The 21,981-nt window shown below is 39.9% G+C and overlaps 2 protein-coding genes across 8 annotated transcripts in view; both read right to left on the bottom strand.

Moving 5' to 3' along the window:
• Nucleotides 1-19,795, bottom strand: part of PLAC8L1 (PLAC8 like 1) — a 28,408-nt gene extending 8,613 nt beyond the window's left edge. The window contains exons 1-9 of one of the 6 annotated variants that reach the window (XR_003253044.1): nucleotides 17,859-19,795; nucleotides 17,339-17,499; nucleotides 14,308-15,132; nucleotides 14,004-14,117; nucleotides 13,580-13,710; nucleotides 10,240-10,376; nucleotides 9,219-9,323; nucleotides 8,222-8,400; nucleotides 7,402-7,457 (exon numbers count right to left, since the gene is read on the bottom strand). Coding sequence is in view for 4 of the 6 variants with exons in the window: in XM_026063151.1 (XP_025918936.1) it covers nucleotides 6,945-7,021; nucleotides 7,402-7,453; nucleotides 9,219-9,323; nucleotides 10,240-10,376; nucleotides 13,580-13,710; nucleotides 14,004-14,117; nucleotides 14,308-14,396 (705 nt within the window). In the remaining 2 variants the exon portion in view is untranslated. The other 5 variants (XR_003253045.1, XM_026063152.1, XM_026063151.1 and 2 more) reach the window with 5 other exon arrangements.
• Nucleotides 19,796-20,328: 533 nt separating this feature from the next.
• The window catches only part of LARS (leucyl-tRNA synthetase), a 34,754-nt gene continuing 33,101 nt past the window's right edge, over nucleotides 20,329-21,981 (bottom strand). For both annotated transcript variants that reach the window (XM_026063146.1, XM_026063147.1), the window contains exon 32: nucleotides 20,329-20,731. In XM_026063146.1, the coding sequence (XP_025918931.1) occupies nucleotides 20,526-20,731 (206 nt within the window). In that variant the 3' untranslated portion in view covers nucleotides 20,329-20,525. The remainder of the gene's footprint in view (nucleotides 20,732-21,981) is intronic.

Raw genomic sequence — 21,981 nt, 5'->3', positions numbered from 1 at the left:
CACCAGCCTGCCACCTCCACTGCTTTCTCTCTCCCATGGCTAGAGTCAGATACTCCCCATATCCCTGTGCCTCTATGCACCACACTGCCAGACACCCTCGGGATCTGCAAGTTTGAGGTTTACAGAGAACTTGGAAAGCTCCTGAGGTAGCAGGATGGGGCAATATCCATCATTGTATAGGAGAGTCCCATTTCTGAGGCATACTTCAAGCTACACCTTCACAACCTGTCAATGCATCAAATACCCATGCTGTGCTGAGTGATGCTAGAGGAGCCCCATTGCCACACAGGTTACTTCAAACACCACAAAGAAACATGAAGTTGGGTTTGTGGCATCCACAAAATAGATATTATTTGGTGTCAAGGCTGCTTGTAAGATAATCGGAGAAGGAGTGGGAGAGGGAGAAAGCGTGCAGGTATCAGAACTAGTTAAACTTGCTTTGATCTCCTGGCTACTACAGGAAAGCTCACTGAGATCAAAACTCTGGTTCATTACCTTCCTACTTTTGCAGGATAAAGAAACCATAAATCAAAATCAGTCAGTTCCTGGCTTAATGTTCAAGTTCCCTTTTGAGGGGTTTTCACTTCCGATTTTTTTGTTAGGGGTTTTTTGGTTTGGTTGCTTGCTTGCTTGCTTTTAGTCCACGAGTTTTAACTTAGAACATAGTTTAAAAGGTGATTTGGAGACGAAAGGGACAATAGAAAGGGATATGTTATTATGATAGTCATTTAGACTTTGCAGACAGGTGTACTGGATCTTCCTTCTCTTGGTTGGTTGGTTTCCTCTAACTACCTGACAGCTACTTCCTAGCAGTCCATCAGTTCACTCCAGTGCTTCTTTTTCCACCACCCAGCCATTTAGATATTGCTTTTGTAAATATCCTAAATGGAATTTATGGGTCTAAGTCTACATTAAGATGCATGAAACATTGTCTAAATAACAGAAAGCAGAAATCAGCACTCGCTATACCATAGACCATCCTTCTGCCACAGCAGCACCAGCTCTGCTTTTCATCTGACCTCTATTTCGGACATTATCCTGTGAAACCACCGAAAAATAAGCAGAATTGAAGAGCTGTACCCAGCTATCCAGCTGTGACTGCTATTTAGCAAACTGGTGCACAACAGGTTTTGTTTTTCACACTTTGTTTTTATTGGTGATTTAGAGACCACCAATTCCCATTCTAGCCACAACAAACAAACAAACATTAGATCTCCTAACAGCGGTTGTTGTGCTCCTTCCAGAACTGCTGTAAAATAACATCCTTGGTTAATTGCATACAAAACCCATGAAATTAACTCCATTGGTCAATGGAAACTCTGAGGCACTGGCACAGCCTCAGAGAAGGAAGTTTTCTTTCGGAATTAAGAAAATGGAATGGATAAAGACATCTACTAGCCTACAGTACTAATTCTTTTACCCTTTCAGACTATTTTTCTTTTGGTGAAGCTGGCTTCTGCCTGACCCCCAAAAAGGGATTTTCAATAGCACAGAAACAAGTGGTAAAACAAGTATGTTCTTCACATTGAGCCGTCTGTCACTATTTAAGCTACTGAAGAAAGATTCTGTGAAATTAAAAATGTGCACTTTGCCCAGCTATTAAAAATGGTGTAAGTTGCAAATAAAAGGATGAACATGACTCTCAGCAATGCCACTCCAATGACAATCAAACATTTCAGAGAAAATATACCTGTACTTTGCTAAAGATTCCTCTCATTCTCTTAAAAACTTAACCTGAAAGCCTCATAAACTGGCTCTATAACCAGGAACAACTTCACTTCTCCCAAACACATTCAGATTTCCAGGATCAGCTCATTTTGTCATTTATAGTGTTAGTTTGGAGGTGAAGGAAGGGGTGCCTGCTCATGCCTGGCTCCAGATGATCATTTACTGCATGCTAATGAAAGGATAGATTGCTTGGTATGACCTAATCTGTAATCTGCTGAAGAAGTAACTAATGGATTTCAACAGCTGACCTCCCAGGAGACTCACTGAAGACAGTGGCATGGGAGGTTGAAGCTACACATGAGAATTAATTATGCAGATAGAAGTGCTGGTAAAGAAGAGGGCACAATAGAAAATGTGAAGCAGAGTTGAATATAGAGAAGGGATAGTGTATGTAGAGAAGTAAGGGGAACTTTTGTATTTTACTGCCTCAAAAAAACCCCACACTCATCTCATAATAATATGATAGAGTCAAAGTCTAATGTGACTGCCTTGATTATACCATTTGCTGAACCAAAGCTGAAGCTGCTGTGAACCGTATCTGGCCACGAGCCTGACAGCAGTGATTAGCACACCATAAGCATCGCACCAGGCTCCGACTAGCCGCCTGCTTTCGCCAAGGCTCTGAGGGGAAGGCGGCAAACGCCTTTCCGGACGCTGTCCTCCCTTTGGGCCATGGCTGTCCAAAACACCGAGTGGTTCCCTGCAGGAATCGCTTCAGGACATCTGTGCAGAGCCTCCCTTAAGCCCTAGTCAGAGGCCATGTCCTCCAGAGCTGAAGACCACCCCAGCTCCTCGGGTGAGAACCAGAGCTGGGAGTAAGGTGAAATACAGCTATATTGAGACTGAGCTTTATATACTGGTGAAGAGGGTGGGGAACCAGTGCTTTTTGCTTGCAGAGGCACAACCTGTTCCTGAACCTGGATGGACAGACTGACTCCCTGCATACAGACCGTGGCTAATACCATTTTCTGAGCTTTTATATTTTAAAAAGAGCAGGCAGGTTTGAGCCAATCAGTTCCAGCAAGAGCTCAATATCCCTCAAGAGCCAGGAACGAGATGATGAACAGGGAAGTCTGCAGCAGCTCTGATAAAAGATCTTCACTTGTTATTGGCAATTAACCCTGCCCTGGCTAGACCCTGGTGCCTGTTTCATCAGGACCTCAAAGAGTATTACTTGAGACCAGAGGAGAACACATCAATAATTTCTGAAGCTCAGGAGGGAGTTCAGTGCAATCTGCATGCAAATAGGTATTTAAAGATGAGGGACAAAAAGGAAATAACATACTGTAATTCACCGGGGGCTGACAGAAACATATGTTGAGGTAAAGTCACCTTGTAAATTTAATCTACAAGTGGGGCAGATTTTCCCACACAAGGCAGGCATGTTAGGCAATGATGAAGACTTTGAAGTTCAGTCTGGGGCTGCAAAATGAAGTGCTTAGAAACCAATCTATAGAACTGACTGCAGCTCTATTTCTCATGCCTCAGTCCTGCCACCCAAGCCCACATATGACGAAATGTGTACAGCAACATCTTCTGTAGCCTCTTTTGTCAGATGCACTAAGCCTCAGGGGACACCAAGAGCATCAGCAAAATCTAAAGGTGCTCAGCATGCCTGAAGACTTAATAAGCCTAATAAAGTCTTTCTGCATGTCTCAGCTCACAATTGCCAGATCCAGCTCATAATAGTGTCAGTTTTGAATACTGCTTTTCATGGAAGGAGCAACCCCTTATCCTCTTACATCAGGATAAACAGCAATAAGGTTTTGTAGCGCCCATGCACATAGAGGAACTTGTAAAACTGTTCAAACCATTACATAATACTGAAGACTCGACACAAATGCACCAAAAAGCAACGCAGGTCTCTTCTGGACTTAGCCCTTTACCCACTGCACTATGACAATGAGTGACAGTATCAGGTGGATCAGGAAAGAAAAAAGCTCTTACACATGTGCGCACACACACATTCGGTCATGAGTAACGACGGGGAAATACTGACAGTGAAATTGGCACTTTGGTAAAACAACAAGAAGCTATTTTGGGATAGATCTCTCAATCAGTTTCTTTCACAGAATATTTCAGTGCTTTGATGCTATGGTGATAAGTGCCTAAATATATCCAAAATATATAGGGAGACAGAGCTCCAAACAGGACATACTTTAAAGCAACAGATCTAGTAAGCATCTTGCTCCCATTGCCCAGCCCCTCCTAGCTGCAAAGACATCTGCCCGCTTGTTTAATATTGCAGTCCACTATGCAAAATGGTCAAAGTATTACTAACCTTCTCTCCTTGCTCACCTGGCAATACCTAGGACCAAGGAAAAGGGGCTAGAATTCAGATCTCTCTTATCTAAAAACCCAAGCTAAAGGAGACTTTCTTGTAGGAGCTAACCTGGGGTTTGGTTATGAGCTCTGAGCAAGGGAATGCCAGACAAGTGGTTCTTGTCTATGAAGTGAAGCCAGTCACGTCAGGGAAAACATCAACTGGATTTGTGGTGGAACAATTTTCTAATTGCACCAGAACAAAAGTGACCCTAATCCAGAACATTTACTCTAATCACCTTCATTCTGCAAGTAGAACATCCATGCAGGGAGTTCTTCTAGCATAAACAAACATAGCGTTTCTTTGGTTCAGCTCTTCTGCTCTGCACCTTTCATGAGCAACAGCTGACCTGGACCCCTGTCCACCTCTGGCTGTTCTCATCCAGTTCCTTCTCTTCCTCTTTCCTTTCCTCTCCCTGCCTCCCCTCCCCCGCCCTTTTTATGGGTAGCAATGAAAAGGGAGACATCACATGTTGAAAGGAGGCTGGTAGCTTTACATGGAGGTGGGCGAGCTCTTCAAGGGTTTCTGTTCTCTTTCTATATATTTTTAAACTACCCTCCTCTCTTCTCATCCCCCAGACTCTCTTCATCCCAATTTCCCCAGAGAAGAGAGGTTAGGCATCAGTATTGTGACCCTATTCTGTCATTCCCGAGTTACCAGAAAGGCTCAGCAAGGGGCAGGACAATCCACGCCCTCCCCGGGAATGTGTCATCTCTGTAGCTCTGCACAGACTTGATGGGCTGGAGGGACCACTCTGGCCCTGCTTGCTAAATCGCTAAATCTGCAGTCTTCTGTTCTAGCTACAAATTATCACATGAAGTACAGAGTGCAAAGATGATAACATTAGGAAAGGCAAAATACAATTGCAGATGTACCACAGTGTAATGTATTTGTATAATGAAAATATATTGTTCTCTGCCTTCAAAGCTGAATGTAAAAGAGAAGGCTGATCACAGAGGCTCTGACCATCCACAGAGTGTCTTGTTTGCCTGCAGAGCACAAGAATAGAGCCCAGGAAAAGCAAATAAAGTAGTGCAGTGGGACAGAGGGACCTTTAATGAACCCCTCTCAGTTCTTAAATAGGTCTTCTTTTCCATCTGCTCATTTTTTATGACTAGTTAATGAATTGGAGCCCAAATCAGATCATTCATCAGCGCTTCCTTAATTGCCTGCCTAGCCTTGTAGGAACCTGGAAATTCTTCAGTAAGTAACCTACCCCCACGAGCTTAAACTGCAGCCATGTTTCCTGATGAACTGAGAAGAAACAAGGCAGAAGTATGAAAATGTAACATATTTAACAAATTCTTTCCACATATTTCATGCAAAGAATGCATCTGTACCCTAGCCAGAAGCAACTGATCTCAGAGACAGAGGGAGAATCAGAGCAGCCTCACAATCTATTCAACAGCTAGACAGTTTGGGCCCAAAATGACCTCTCCCACCCTTTGCTGTGGGAGAGGCAATATTCAATATATTCAAATATTCAGTATATACAAATAACCATGATATTCTATCTCAGAAGAGAATTCTGCAAGGCTATTCAGATGGAACCTGGCTTTTACATTGCTGGCACTCTGTTCTCCTGGGAGCTCAAGAACCAGGAGCTGGGGGCCTGGGGTCAGTTAAAGTGTCCCTCAGGATCAGTATCTGCTCTGTGATGAAGAGGGTCTAATTCCCCCTTGGTCAGATGGCAAGAGTCATATAAGAGGATGCAGGTGACGGGCAAAGCATTTAGAATCACGTCTTGTTGGGTGCTGAGAAACACTAGCGAGGTGCCACCAGAAACTCGCTTCATTGACTCCAGCAGGAGGACAGCCAGGCTCCGAGGCTTTGCACACTAGGATCACATTGGCATCACACAAGCACTGCCACCTCGAAACACTCAAAGACATGGCGAGTTCCATGGCTAGCTTGATAACAATGAAACAAACCCTACTGGCTTGTGATTTTTGTCTTCCAGTTGCTGAGCTTTTGAGAATTATATTTTCAAGAATTCCACACACACACACCCCAGGCACAAGGGCTTCCTCTTTTTTTAAAAAAAAATAGAAGTTAAGAGCTTTTTTGTTTTTGTTTTTTTTATACGATCACATGATACCAGGAACTTGGGACTTTAAGAAAGCAATGTTCCTAAGCTAGTGAAAGTCTGCAACATGTGGGACACCAGGTACTTAGCTCTTACTCTCCCAACAACCCTATTCTCCCTTTGGTAGCTTGCAGCTGAACGCAGAAGCTAGCATTTAGGAAGACAGCACCCAAGAGAAACCACGTGGCCTGAGAATTAGATGGACCAGTGATCATGTCCTATGATAGGCAGGGTTTTGTTCTGAAAGCAACAGGATTTAAGAGGACCTTTACTATGAAAATTTAAGTGGAAGTCCAGTGGTTTTCGGTTCAGAACAAATCAGAAATAGCCTTTGTTGGTATCTTGAAAAGCAGGTGGAAGCTTACACATCATTTTTCTTTGCTTAGTTTATTTCATCATTAGCAGATATTAGCCAGCCTTGGACAGATCAGTCTATTATGCATCATGACCAGATGATATGAGATGCATGTTTTCTCTCCTGCTTCAAGTATTTTGCCCTGAATCAGAAAGGCCATTTTTAAAACTAACATTAGGAAAAACAATTAGGCTGTAGTGCATTTAGACTTCTAATCCATGATATATTCCTAGTCACCAGGTGTTTTAATGAGCACTTATTTCCAAGTGTTTTATTTCCTGGCTTGATCCTGTTTAATTTTTCACAAGCCACCAAAGTAAAACAAAAGTAGTTAAAACACCAAGCATCTCATTTAAATTCACAAAACTCGAATTAGCTTAAGAGATAAAAATCTGAGAGAATTAAGTCTTTTGAAGAGCCATCACTCATCCCTTTCTTCCCCTCCAGCCCTTTCAATGTGGAACAAGCAAGGTTTGCCATATGGAAGTCACTGCAAACCGCAGATGCCACAGGACTTTTCTCCAGAATTCTGGAAGAAAAAGGATGTCTTTACATCTCCCCTTCCCTTCTTCTGTACCAAGTTCTGGGAATGAGAAATTCCCTATTTTGCCACATTGGGAGCAAAAATYTGACCCCCAAGTATTTAAGTTGGAAATACCAGAACAACCCAGAAATGAGTGAGCTCATATGTATATTTATAAAGATTTTTAGAATGTTTATCCACTGCCCAATAGAGTTATTGCAATTAATGTAACTACATATTTTAAAAGTAATGATAGCTGTAGATAAGTTTTTCAATTTTTTTCCTTTAAGTTAATTTCTCAATATCTCAACTGTTTTAAAAGTAACATTTCAAAACACTCAGAAAAATCAGCAATTAGAAGCCAAAATGAAGAGATGAGGACTTACCAAAAAGCTTCAGTGGAAGCTTGCGTAAATTGATCACTGTCTGCAATTGTACCTGTCTCAAACAGAAAGTTGTAAAGAGTTCAGAAACCACTATTTGGACTGGCACAAAAGAAACCTAAAAATGGTCACACTGGTGAAGACTATACATTTCATAAAAGCAGATAAAAGATTTTTTCATACCAAAGTTCCAACTTAAATACAGTTTAATGACAGTAGGAATCACTAAACAGGTAATTTACTTTGATCACCTGCATAATAGACCAGTAAATTTTGTCACCTCTTTCTGCATTATGCCCAGGAAACATTACTAAGAAATGTTACAAATGTTATTATAAAAAGAGAAAACAGAAATGACTATTTTTGTGTATATGTTTAGAAACAGTAGAATATATAATATTCCCTTATTTGGTGATGGGTAGGAGAATAAACAGAATATATACATTTGGTTTATTGTTCAAAGATACTTGTACAAGTTCAGTTATGCTCAATATTTTTTCCATGATGTGAAGCTCATTTTTTAAAAAAGGTTTATTTTCAATTTAACATACTATTAGCGAGAAGAAAAAAGTCAATAAACAAAAAAAAATTGTTTTGTATTAATCAGAGATATTTATTTTGTATTTCCATAATTGAAAAGAAAAGGTTTAACACTAAGTTTTCAGAAGTTTACTTCTCTAAGTTTATAGCACTAATGTTTAGGTTTGTAGTCTGTAAATCAATTAAGTTAATTGGAGCTGAGTGGGTTACTGCACCTTATACACTGAAAGTGTAAATGACAGAATTGAGTTGCAGAACAAGTGCACTAAAAAAATCAGCTTACTAGCATGGTGGGGGGCAACAGGTGGAAAACATAGATCTTGATAAAGTTTTCAGTGCCAGATATGTGTATTATTCCATCCTGTAAAAACTATTGTGCTGACATTAAAACTGTTTTTGCATGAAACAGGAATTTTTATTTTCACTTTCATATTTCACACTTCCGTTTTGCCAGTTTCCAGCCTAGAAGAAACCATGTGAAAAAGGAAAGTTATTTGGTAGTGAAGACAGGGAACAAGGAGCTCAGCTCCGTTTCACTAGCCAAATTCCTGCTGATCTGGGACAGTGACTTGAGTTCAGAATTCCAGCCAGTCTGATCTAGAGCTGTTTTCAATTGTTGACATTCTTCATCTCCAATAGTAACCCACAATCAAACATAACAATAACACTTAGCACCAAGTTTTAGAGGGGGTAGTGTTAAGTGCTTTGAAATCTCTGGATAAAAAGAGAGCAAGTCAGATTATTCCTATTTTAAACGGGGCACAAGTGAGTCGCAGAGAGGCACAGACGATCACACTGCAGGGAAGGGAAGGGAACTCCTGTCCTGCTTCCAGTCTCACCTCTCATCACCGCACTGTGTTACCAGCCCTTTACTTTATCTTATTGCTATAAAATCTCTTGAGCTGCAGAATGACTTGGTCACTGCTGTTCCCATCAGTTAAAGTGCTCTGCACTACATTTTCAGATCATAGGTCTAGGCAAAAAACGCATTTTAGGTTCATACTTTCAAGCCATTGCTGCATCAATAAGCAATTTTAATACTACACTGCAGAAAGAGCAGGTCACTGGGCATTATATCAGGGTGTAACATACAGAATGTGACAAGAAGCAGTAGAAAGACTGCTATAAAGTACTCATGTATTTTATTTTTAAAAGCAAGGCATTTTGCATTGTGGGTGGCGAGGGAGAAGGAATGGATGGATAGAAAGAATCATGACTCAGGCTCCCTTGCTGGGAATTTTTTTAACTAGGACATCTTCAGCTAAAGGAGTAGCATTTACTTCACAGATCTGGGTCATAGCCCTCCTCTTCAGCTCTCGGGCCACTTGACAAACAGCAAAAGGCCAGCAGCAATAAACTGCTATCCAGTCTTCACAAATGGTCCCCTGGAATAAGAATTAATACAGTTTTATACAAGTGGAATGACCATGAATCAGCTTTTCCACTTCATCACGCATGCCTTATCACGATCAATCCACAAGAACAATGAATTCATGGGCCAGATTCAGATCTAATTCAATGAATTACCCTGCACTGACTCAGGTACAAGTGATACCTAATTTCAGCCCATGACCTAAGAGCATTTGCCTACTGCACTTTTAAAATAGAGGACTTAGATCTTGCAGGGTGCTGGACACCCACAAATTTCACTGGAGAGAGAAAGCTTTTAGGATACTCAGTACTGCATTAGCCCTTAACTGAGTTTTCCAGCATGATTTGAAAGTGTTCTTTGCTCCCTGACATCCTGATTACACAGTAATGTATATTTTACAGCATCAGCTCTGGGCTATGTAATTTTACAGCAACTACACAGACAGACATACAATCCTGTTCTTACGAAGTACTTTAAAAACATGAGTAGCTGCTTGGAGTTGGCATTCTATTATAAAACAAATGCTACTTTTGCCTCAGTGCAAGAAAAAGGGCAATTCTTGAGACTTAATGCATTAGTTCTGCTTTAAAAATGTATCAAGGTAACAGAACAGATTTTCAGATCAAAAAGGAATTTGGCTGTAGGATCCTGCAAAAGCCTGTGTGAACAGTGTGTAGGGGGTAGTGGGTGGAATCCATCTTTTCCAGGAYTGAGTCCCAAGTGAACTTTTCACATTTGCGTCATTTCAACATCATCATTATTCAGTGCCACTCTCTAGAACATTAATGCATCTGGCTCTGTCTGCAGATATACAGCTGTATATCTGTATATACAGTGGGGTCTTTGGGAAACAGCAGTACCCTCTACCATTACATAAGCTGAATGAAATCAATTTACAAAGAAAGAGTTCTCCACGTGCAAAGACTTACTCGTATTTTGTATCTCTCTCTGGCACCAACTCTTAACGCTAAGGTGGACCCTGGTAGCAATGGGAAACACAAGCACTCCCCGTAGCGCCTGGCCAGGCTGCATTCCAGACACGGGCTGCACAAGGTGCCGCAGACACCTGCCGACAAGCACAGTCACAGGAGCGATCGAGTACTGCCATCTCACCTCTAACAGCAGAGCAAACATAGCTGGATCATCATCTGCGTAATTTATGGTCCAAAATTCATAGGGGTACTAGACAAGAAAAATTCCAGTGGAATTATCAGAACCCCAATAGATTTACAGTAGAGAAAAGGGTCATTTTTCACCAGCTTTTTTCATCCTACCAGTATCCTGGGTTCTGTTTCCTCTTCCCTCTCCCCTTGTTCTTCAGATAGGAAGAAGTTTCCGAAAGATTTATGATGGTGACTACCACTGGCACAATAGGTCAGTTCTGATTACTAAGGCTTTTGAACTTTGCTGCCTTCAAATAAATGAATAAACACAGTTCTTGATAGCAGTCTTGTACCTGGGAATAGGACTTTTAATCCTGAATTTACAGTATTTAAGACAAATGTGGTATAAATCAGTTACTCTTTCAAAAGTAGTTTGAATAATTTTTTTTTTTTAATAGTGACAGCCATGTATACACAGACTTTTTATATATACATATATATCCCCATCTTTTTATATATATATATATATATATACACACACATATATATATATATTTCCCCCCCCCAAAAAAAAAACCTTGCTTGAATTCCAACAAGTTTCTCATATTTATGGCAAATACTATATCCAACACTGGATTTAATCCCACCACACAATGGGTTCCAGGTATTATCCCCACTGCCAGCTGAAATGGTGCCGTTAACTGGATGAATGGAAAATTTTTCTAGCTGTGTCCCCAACAGTAGTGAAGACAGACTTCAAAATCTATAAAGTATTGTTCTAGGAGAAACAGAGGAGAAAAGGGTAAAATGCATCGTCCTCAGAGTATCTAATAAGACCATGCTGACTCTTATTTGGATAAGTTAGTTTTCTCTGTCGCTATTTTTGCCTAAGGTACATTCAATAATGTTTTCCTATCAGTCCCTTGCAATTCATTTAARTCACCTTTGTTTGCAGTTCAGGAGTAAAGACAGCTTTAGCAGAACTGAAGCTCCAGGACCTTTACTATGAAATCACATCATTTAAGTCTGTTTTATGATAATACTGACAATACTTGAAACAGAATATTATTATTATAATAATATAATGCTTCCTGTTCTGTTAACTTCATCTATAAGTCCTTTTTTATGAAATTCCTGCAGTATTTCAGTGATGTTTTTGAAAATACTAAAGGCTGGAAAATAGGGCCTCAACCCTCCCACCTAATTTGTGGTGAGGCAAGAGAAATTAAAACACACTGAAGACAACACTTTTCATGTTGTACAGAGCAAAGGTTCGGAGGTCAGAGATGTGCTCTCAGTTTTAAGTAACTAGTCCTTGCAATACATTTTTATGGTCCAATAGATCCAGCCGAAAACTGGAATCAAAAAAATCCATTAACTAGAAAATTGGGCAGAAATCTGCCTTTGCCTTCTCTTCTACAGAACCCTGGAGTTGTTAAAGGTGCAAAATTGAAGCTGCAACCACCCAGAGTGGCACGGTTTGACTTCATGTGTGCATCCAATGCTCAGCTGGATTCTTTTCATACAAAAAAAAAAAGGGGGGGGGGCACAAGACTAGTAGCCCACAACTCCAGTCTAAGCTGTTTACCTGCCCCCTTGTTGTTTCTGGATCATCAGTCAGGTAGGCAATTGCAAACACCTACTGCCACATATTTAGCCAAACATTATAAATCTTTCTCCATCAAATAAGTAGCCCAGCTTTTAAAGTGGTGTCAGAATAAAAAGCAGAAAACTATTTTCAGAAAGCAGTATTGAAGTGCTTTGTGCCTTTGAATCCAACTCTCATCCTTCATGCAAATTAAGGATGATGATTTCTTCCTCCTAACATACAATAACAGACAGATAAAAGAAACCTGGAAGAAAGTAATGTGAGCCCCTCTACCCAAAATAAAGCCGGGGGGAAAAAGGACACAAAAAGCCCAATTTGCTACTAAAGAGATAAAACATCAAAAAAAAAAATCCTGCTATTAGTCACATATCTTCAGTTTAATGAATCAGAAATTATTCCAAGTTACTTTTTAAAGATCAGAAGAACAATAATGGATTCCCCTTTATACCACAGATACAAGAGGCAGGTTCACTTTTAATTTTTAGCCAGTGTTTACACTCAAAAGGCTAAGAGTCTGTTTTGCATGCTGTTTTCAGTGAGGGACCAGCTCCCCTTGGTCAGAGAGAGCAGGAAGAGCTCTTAGGCATGAGCCTGCACAAGGAGGACAATGTAGAACCCCCCCGACACGGAAAATCACTGCTAATGACTACAAGTGAGTGAAGGTGCTGAGGGTCAGTGACCCCCAATGGCTCGTATGGAAGACTTGGTGAATGCTACCCAACCCTCCTTAGATCACCCAATGCAACAGCTGATTCCTAGGAAACTATGGGCAGATGAAGCAACAAGAATTCCTGCTGCTGCGGAGGGGCTGTGAAAGGAACGTGTCTGTTGCATCTCATAATTAACGTTGCTTACAGCTAAATAAATGAAGGAGTAAAAAATTTAAACATCTTCCACCAGTTACCTTAGCTAGCCTGCCATATTTTTGGGACTCAGCAGAGAAATCAATCCCACAAAAAACAGTAAGTTAGAAACAAGGATTTTTAAAATCTTCCTTTAATTTAACCAGATTTAGAAGAAGAAAAAAGGGTCATAGCTCTAACACCTATCTGTTTATCCCCATAGCAACAGGAGAAAATCTAGACACTTCCTCCCTGGATGTCACGACACAAATAACCAGAGTCCACAAGCAGGGGAAGCGCTATTTTCCCCAAAGAAATGGAGCTTCCAGGCAACACTACAGAGTTAGGCACAAGCACTGTTCCTGACCCTACCAATGACTCACCAAGTTCCTGTCAATAAACCATATAATCCATTTAGACGTTAGTTTCTCCACATGCAATCCAGATTCATAAAATCCATCCCAATCTTTAAAGAGTCAAGAAAAGTACTTCTGTAAGCATTATGAAGCGAATACAGACTCATCTGTACTGGGAGCGCATCTTTGGCTTATTCATCACATTACTCAAGTCACAACAGAGCATCTGATCTTCAGTTCCTAGAGTCTTAACTAATCTACATTCAGTTTGGGTTTGAATTTGTTATTATCTCAATATTTCTTTGCTTCAGGAACAACAGATGCTTTCAAGGAATAACAAAAGAAAGCCAAACGCTTACAAATCATCTTGTCGCTGCAGACATCAAAGAGGCCAGTGCTCCAATCTCCGCCAGTCCACATAATTGTTGTGATAGCAGACATGCCAACCTTGCTGGCTGGCTGGGTTGTCACAGGCTCTCCAGGCTTCTTGCTACACATTGGGAAGAAAAATAAATGTTAATTAATAATAATTGAATGTTAAAAGCTAGAAATCCATTCACAGCACAGATCTCCTACACTTATGATAATATAACAAATGAGTCAGGATTTCACTGGAAGGGATTTTCAAGGGCTGTGCTACTGATAATGATTTTTCTCCAGAGTGGGATTATTTTGCTGGCATGCTGGTACAACTCTCTCTCTTTTAGAGAGTGTGAAACTTGACTTCCCAACCACAGTAGTACAGTGGACAACTAATTTAATAGGCCACATCAGGGCTGATACCTTGAGACACGAAGCACAGAAGAGGCAACACACAAGGAAGATGGGTGGAAAGGGGAGGCTAAGGATGCCTTCAGTCCTCCTTTTACGTTAACCAGATCAATGCCAACAGCCCAGCTGTACAACAGGAAGAATGTTTAGCACTACCACACAAATAGTCCAAAAGCTGATCAGTATTAGTAGTGATCCTTTGAAAATACAAAGAACTGTACGTCTGCTGTATCAGCTATATGATTTTTATTTAGATATATTTTATACCAGATTTATAGTGTCAGCCAAGGAACAGGCACCTAACTTTACTCCTTACTTTACACCAGAAGGAAAAGAAGTCCCATCTTCAGGTGTTATCAAGGAAAGAATAAACGGCGACTGGATCTCAGGCAAAGAGATACTCATCCTATAAACAGAGCAGTGGCTTTCAACCAGGAGTGGAAAAGAGAAATGCCTCTCTCTATTCAGAAAAATTCAAATGAACTGAATAGTGTCGACATCGCAGCATTCCGAGTCTCGATGTCATAGTAGTTTCCAGCAGCTGGGGAACCACGGCATTTGAAATAGTCCTGCAGCAATATAGCAACAGTAACACGAGAAATCAGTTAATTCTTTTGAGTAGAAAGGAGCTATAGCCTACTCCAGTTCACTGCTGGCAAAAGGCTCTAAAATTAAAGTATTCTATTGAATCAGCTTCGAAGGACAAAGATAAATCAAGTAGACAAGAAATTAAGTGCAGTTTTAACACTTCTGTAAGGCAGCCAAGAACACATTCTTCTTTAAAAGCTTTCCTTGCTAAAATATACCAAGTTCAAATCCTACCAGTTAGTCAAATAAGAAGGCCCAGCACTTTGCTAATACCATGGGAAATCCAACATACTAGGTGGGTTTTTTTTTGTTTTGATTTGTTTTAAATGAGACAAAAATTGGTCAAGTACTGGTATAACAGGCACATTGCTCACACCAAAGGACAAGTTTTATGTCTTTTATTGAAGGTCTTCCACATTGTTCTTGATGTGAACTCATTTTTGGCAGGATACATGCAGAAGACAACTTGACCTGAAATTGCAGGTTCTCTTGCATGTCATGAGACAGGCAGACAAGCACTATCAAAGATGTACTCACTTCACTTTGGAGAAATCTGCAAAGAAAGAAAAGTCTACTTTCCATTTTGAGTTTATTTTTAGATTGTTGAAATTGCAGTGCAATTTCAGATTTCAAGCAGTTTGTCTTGCCATTAAGTGATGCAGGTGAGGTCACTTGCTGCTTCACTGAACCTTTTAACTTTTCTTTAATAAATGTTATTCATATCTCATAACATTTTTGAAAAGAAAAGTATGTATTTCTGGATAGAGGAAAACTGAAGCACATACAAATTAAAGGAAGTATCCTATGGCACTATAGCAGAATACTGGAAGAGCCAGGAAATGAAAGCAAGAGGCCTAATTCTTTACTCTATAGCTGCAAAATTATATACTTCAAAAACTTGCTCAATTGAAAACAAAAAAAAACAAAGTGAAAAAATAAAAAACCCAGTTTCCTTTCCGGACTTCTCTAACCAAAATCATAACAGGGAGACTATTAAGTAAGGCCAGAATTTTGTTAGTAATGTGGGGAATCTAAGACTAAAAAAACCTCTTTATCCTGTCACTAGCTTTTATTGGACAGAAAATGCACATGAACCAGCATAGCAGTGACATCTCCTGGAAGTCAACAAAAAACTGTAGGGGAAAAAAAAAAAAAAAAAATCAGTTTATTAGTTCCATCTTGCTCATTTAAAAAAAATCAATTTGTCTGAACCACTAGAACAAAGTAAAGAGAGTAAGAAATACCATCTCTAACTTTTCCATTACAGGAGAAAAAAGAAACTGCAAAGACACACACATACCCCGCACTTATAAACCAGCTCTGTAAAACATCAACATGAGATTCTCTTTGCTCTTTAGACAACTGCTAATGATCCAACAGGTAGCTAGCAGCAACTTATCTCTACACGACTAGATTGGAAGAGCGTCGTGTAGGGGATGTCAGGTGATCTCGGTAGAAAAAAAAAAAAAAAACAAACAAAAAACAAAAAAAACACACCACACACACACACCACCACAGATCATGGAACAGTAAAGAAGCAACATTCATTGCTCTAAGACTTTGAACTAAATTTTATCTGCTCAGATTATCTGGTTCCTTACTCATCGGTACATTAGGTTTTTATCAATATCCTGCTTATTGGAACTAATAAAGATGCTTTCATACATGGCAATTAAGGAAGCTGGTACTCTGCTGATTTTTGTGGAGAAGTGGTGATCAGAATGCACACGTTTGGGAAGAGCATCGATCTAGAACTTCCACTTGGCTACCAATGGCAATATAAGGGGTTTAATTCTGCAACATACTAGTTCTGCCATCATTTATCCAAAATGTTAGCCTTCTATTTTAGAGATTACAGAGAGAATCTGGCATCTACCTTGACATATCTGGAAACATCAACCCCTTTTACACGTCCCCTCTGAGATGTCTGTTTTCAGCCATGGAGCTGAATTTGCTTAAAAGTCAAACAAGCAGCAATATTCAAGAACCTGATAATGCACCATAAATCAGATTTGCTGGAGAGACTATAGATCAGCAGTTTGGGAGAGAGTGCTTGAGATGGAAATTCATATTTTGACTTGCTCTGACACCTTTCTCCTACAGCAGGAGATTTTTCCAGAGCCAAAGAGATAAATAGGTAAATAAGGGCACTGTGAAGATATCTGTAATGCCAGAGAGAAATCATAAAAGTATTTCCTTTCTTTAGCTATAGAGAGTTCGTTTATTCAGTTTATTCATTATTTGGACAGTATTTGTCCAAAATGATATTCAATACATAGCTATGAAATTAAGAGGGCATAACCTCATGTAAAGTGACAGCAATGTATCATGACATGAGCAACAGACAGGACAAAGTGCATCTTGCTAATCAGGAATAAGCACCCTGAATTTGGCCAGAAAATTAGGAGCATGGGCGTGAGGACTATCTGCAGAAAACAGAGGAAAAGGAGTAGGGTAGTGGGAGTGTTAAGTGAGACATGATTCTAGGTGATGCAAATAATGCAGAACCATGCTACATGACTTTATGCAGAGAGAACACAAGGGAAAGCAGGTTACTTCTTTTCTCACCAAAAATCAATAGACTGCTACTAAATAACCAAACCTATTTGCACGTACTGCACTGTTAACCTCACTAGCTTTATATGCTGCCAGAAGCGTTGATAGGCTGCGTCAGGGAATAGCACAAACCGCCTTCCTGCTGCAGACTGAGGAGCAGAAGTGAAAGAAGTGATGATGTCTGCAATGTTCAAGTGCCTCACCAATGTGGCACCATACAAATTCCTGTCCAGAAGCTTCTGAGCTCATGTTCCTCCATTCTTATTATTGCCAGCATACTTTAGAAGCTTTTGCTCCCTCTTTCCTCTCCATCTCTGCTAACCTCTCCATCAACACATCTACTTCACCTTATTCACCAAGAGCACTGAGAAAACAGACAGATGAGGCAAACCAAAATTTCATAATTTAGTTTAAAAGAAAAACCAAAAAACAAAAACCCCACACAACTTGTAACGGTATTGGACACTATCAGAAACAGCAGTTTAAGAAAATGGGGTAAGGTTTTACAACCTTAAGTTATGAAGTCATCAACAGAGCCTTTTCTCATACCTGAAGCTTTGAGCTATTTACACATTACATGCTTCCACTTCGCTAAGCCTTCTCCTGTTTTTGTGAGCACATCAACTCCTTGCCACTTGGAATCTTTATCAGAACCCTGTAAGTGTCTATCCCCTTGCTGACTGAAGATATTGCCATATACTGTCGAAGACTTTATATACTTACCCACAATAAAGAGCTTGGTACGGAGGTCTCACAGCCTGTAAAGATATTTAAGCTTTCTGCCCTGGTGTCTGCTATTCTTCCTCCAGTGCATATAGAGTTCAGACCAGGTTCCTATTCCTGCAATGACAGGCATTCAGCAGGCACTGCAACTGCAGAGTTAAGATACCCCATTTTCTTACTACCATGTTGTTGTCACAGAGATGCTAGGAGGCGGCCTGGCTGTCTAGAGAGAAATGGATCAAAGTACTAGAAGAATGAGGGGACGACTGTCTTTCATTTGCAAGCCTTCACTCCATACTGGAAAGCAAGTAATTTACAGAGCATATAATTTTCAGAGATGATAATTAAGTGTGAAAGAACCACATACTAAACAGAAAAATGGAGATAGATCTTCTGTTCACTTTGAAAGTCCCCACCTTTTTGTAAGGGGAGTTCTGGAAGTCTGTGCCAGAGCAGCACTAAGACGGACACTTCACCACCACACTCAGAAGACAGTCTGAACATCTAATGAAAATAGCCATGTATGAGAGGTACTGTGGGATTTACCTGTTTGGCTTTATTTTTCCAGTTAGGATGGGAATTCACTCACACAATACAAAAGCAGACCTTTAACAAAGAACCTTGGACATCATTAAACAGTTTCACAAAATGGGGGAGGGGGAAGACAGATGTCTTTGCCTGGTAGACCTATCCCCCCTTTTGACTTGTAAATTGATGAGGACTTGTATACGTCATTAATTGTGCCCGAAATCATTAGTGCCTCTTAGACGGCAATAACCAGTGAACAATATCTATTTTCTCCTAGGATCAGACAGTTTTGGCTCCCTCTATGCATCTGAATTCCGTTCAGCAGTACGTGTGAGTACTGTAAGAACAATCAGACAGGTAAGATACGTAAAGCCTAGCAACCTGTCTCCAACAGTGACCACAAGCAGATATTTAGTAAAAGTAGTAAAAGGCAAATAGAGAGTGACTACTCCTATAGGTTTCCAAGTTCTGACAATTCATACTCTAGTGACTTCCTGGTCTGGAGCTTGCTTTCCTACCTAAAGCTCTGTAAAGCTGTGGCAGAGCTATTAGTTCACATTTGCTCTGCTTGAAATACTTGCCTGGTCCATCTCATGCTCCTGTGTCACAGCACCACAATTTCTTCCCAAGTCCAAGCTGCAGCTGGTGAAGGGAACTGTAATCTTCTTATCAGCTGGGCCTGGTACCAGTAGCTCAAGGGAAACAAGGCCATGCTGCAACCAGTGGTCTTTGCTCAGAAAAGCCGCACTAAGAACACTGGCTGCCCATCAGGAAGTTAAATGCACCTGGGGACAAGCTCATCTGAACCAGCAAGCAGACACCTCTGCCAATCACAAACATAGCACTTACCTGTTGATATTCCAAAAACTTAAAAAGTCTGTCAAGGTTATGGTTAACAGTTCTTCTCCTGAGATTCTGCAGCAGAAGCAGTATATAAACATGAACTTTCCATCTGCTAATCCCTAGAGGCCAGGCCTATTATGTGCTGCCCTAGACTACAGACTCACTTTTTTCTCTTGACAAGTAAACCTTTTTAGAGAACAGCATGAGTATTTGCTTAGTAGGACTGTAGAGGATCAGCAGAAAAGAATTGCACCTGTACTTGTATATTCTCCCAAACAAAAACTGCCTTTTCAAAGGGGATATTAAAGGGAGGGGCAGAAAGTGGCACACCCAACAGTATTTGGCCTGCCAGTACAGCAGTCTTACGCTACTCCCTTTCTTCCCACCAACATAATATATTATTAGAGGAAGTTCAAATGTTACACTATCTGCAGCAGCAGGAGTTGTGAAACTGGCAAAGTGCAATTGTGCAGAACAAAGTTTGCTGTTTGCCAYCCGTCACCTTTATGAATTTCCACAGAAAGAAGTTCTTAAGTCAGTGCTGACTCATGACTAAAAAAAACAGGGGGAGGAAGAAGCAACCTGTGAGAGATCTAAAATTACCAGAAACAATTACAGTTTAAAATCTATGAAAAGAACACTTAACCTTTCCACTTAAAATACATTTGCAAACACTTTTATGGATAAAATAAGAAGGGAAGTCTGGTTTTAACAACATTTTGCTACAGGCTACAGGAAATATCCATTTCTATTATAAGAGCTGAAAAGCATTGAAACTTTCATATTTAACTTTTGCTTAAGAGTTCTTCAGCATGGAATTATTTCTGAACTGTTAGTTGACATAAAATGCCCTAGTTGTGTTCAAAGTCATTTCAATCACTGAAAAGACAAGTATAGAAGTGTTCAATCAATTTTTTCCCTCTCCATCTATTGGAGATCTACAACCATCTTCTATAGACAGATCCTAGCATATTTGGAAGGGAGAGGAATTCTGCACATAGTAGGCTAGACTGCTTCTGAAAACACAGGCCACAGTTGAAGAGGAGAATTTGTCATGTTAACAGCTGGGAAAATTGTTTTTTCCAAAAAGAGCCAAATGGCAGGAGGAAAATAATTTTATTTTATCCATGTCTAAAAGAGCAAGGGGTGAACTTACATGCGAAATTAGGTTGTTTGGGGTTTTTTGTTTGTTTGTTTTTAAAAAAGAAGAAATACTCATCTTGGTTCATTACAGATGCTTTCAAAGTCACTCTACGAACTTTCTCAATGTCAGTGACCAAGCCAGTATGTGCCAATTTAATGAACTAGATAAACAATTGTGTCGCCAATATCCTTTGTCAGACCATTCTCAGTAACGCGAACACGCTTCTCAGCCAGGTCGATATGGAAAACTGCTTGCTCTAGAATAGGAGTTTTCTCTGCTTCTTCTTTGCCAAGGACTGGAACACGACGGGGTCCAAGTACAGGATCATCAAACCTCATCAGTTTCACTTTAGAGAGATCTACAGTAAAAAAAACCAAAAAAACAAAAAAACTTGCTAATTAGGTTACAGGTTCTACATACAGAGTACAAAATCAACTGAATTAATCAAAGCAATGCTTAAGAAAAAAAAATACTTAGTACTTCTGAAACACTTCCAAGGAAATACATTCTCCAAGAAACAACATCCACATTAAGATTTACACCCACTAAAAAGATGTCATTCAGTAGTTACACAGCAAGTTACTAGCAGAAATTGGGATAAAACAAATACGAATACTAAGTCCTAATGCCATATCCCAAGCAATGAATTTGCCTTATCTATTTTTGTGACAGCTCTGAGTAACTGAACAGTTTGTCTCATTTTCTGAGAAACAAATTTCAGAAACAGAGAAGGAAGAAGGTGAGAGCTGTTTTAAGTACTCTTTCCTTTTAAAATTCACACGAATAAAAGATTGCTAAACATATAAAAAAGTTACTAGGAAGCCTGGAATCTTTCAGCCAAACCTTCCTCTAAGCACAACCTTTTATTACTTGTGTACAACAGAACAGTGACACCTTCTGGAAATAGAGTTGGAAAGAATTGCTGTTTAATCTCTCACTTGTTTCCAACCATTTCAAAATATCCAGTTAGAGGAATGCTAGTAAATTTGGATAGATATCTACAATGCATTTTCCCCGCTCGTGTTTTGCTATGCACATTATCATATATTCCTCCCTCTGAGGCTTTGAGGTACTATTTCAGTGTGTGACATCATCAATATGTAGTTGTCTTTATTCCAGGAGATAAACATTAAAATAAATACAAGCTGTTAAAAAAACGCAGAAAGAAGAGAAACTCAGCTGTCACAAGCTTTAGGGTCAAGCCCAGTTTTCTTTTTATACCCAGCTGCCAATCTGCAGTGGTTCAGACTGATTTTTAATTCCTGGATTCTCCAACAAAAGCATAGCTGCAGTTCCTTTAAGAAGGCTATTTTCTTTCATTATACTGGCTGGAAACTTAAAGTTTATTTCAATAGTATCTTTGACATGGAACTATAGGAAAACACAATTTCATGGTAAACTACCTTCCAAGCAGGTGGAGAAATAAGGAATACTAAAATTAGCAATGAGTAGACTAAAAAGAAAACAACACAAAACCCACCCCAAAACTCATTTCAGCACAAAAATTGAAAAAGCTCCCCCTTAAATACTACCATTTGCAAAGAAGTTCTTCAGATCATCAAGATACCACATAAGCATTTAATTAAATCAACCACAGCAGCACTAAGA

This window comes from Apteryx rowi, unplaced genomic scaffold, assembly GCF_003343035.1.
Source record: "Apteryx rowi isolate R43461 unplaced genomic scaffold, aptRow1 scaffold_2, whole genome shotgun sequence".
NCBI lineage: Eukaryota > Metazoa > Chordata > Aves > Apterygiformes > Apterygidae > Apteryx > Apteryx rowi.
Note: the sequence above shows the minus strand (reverse complement) of the source record. Positions and strands in the feature narration are given on the sequence as shown.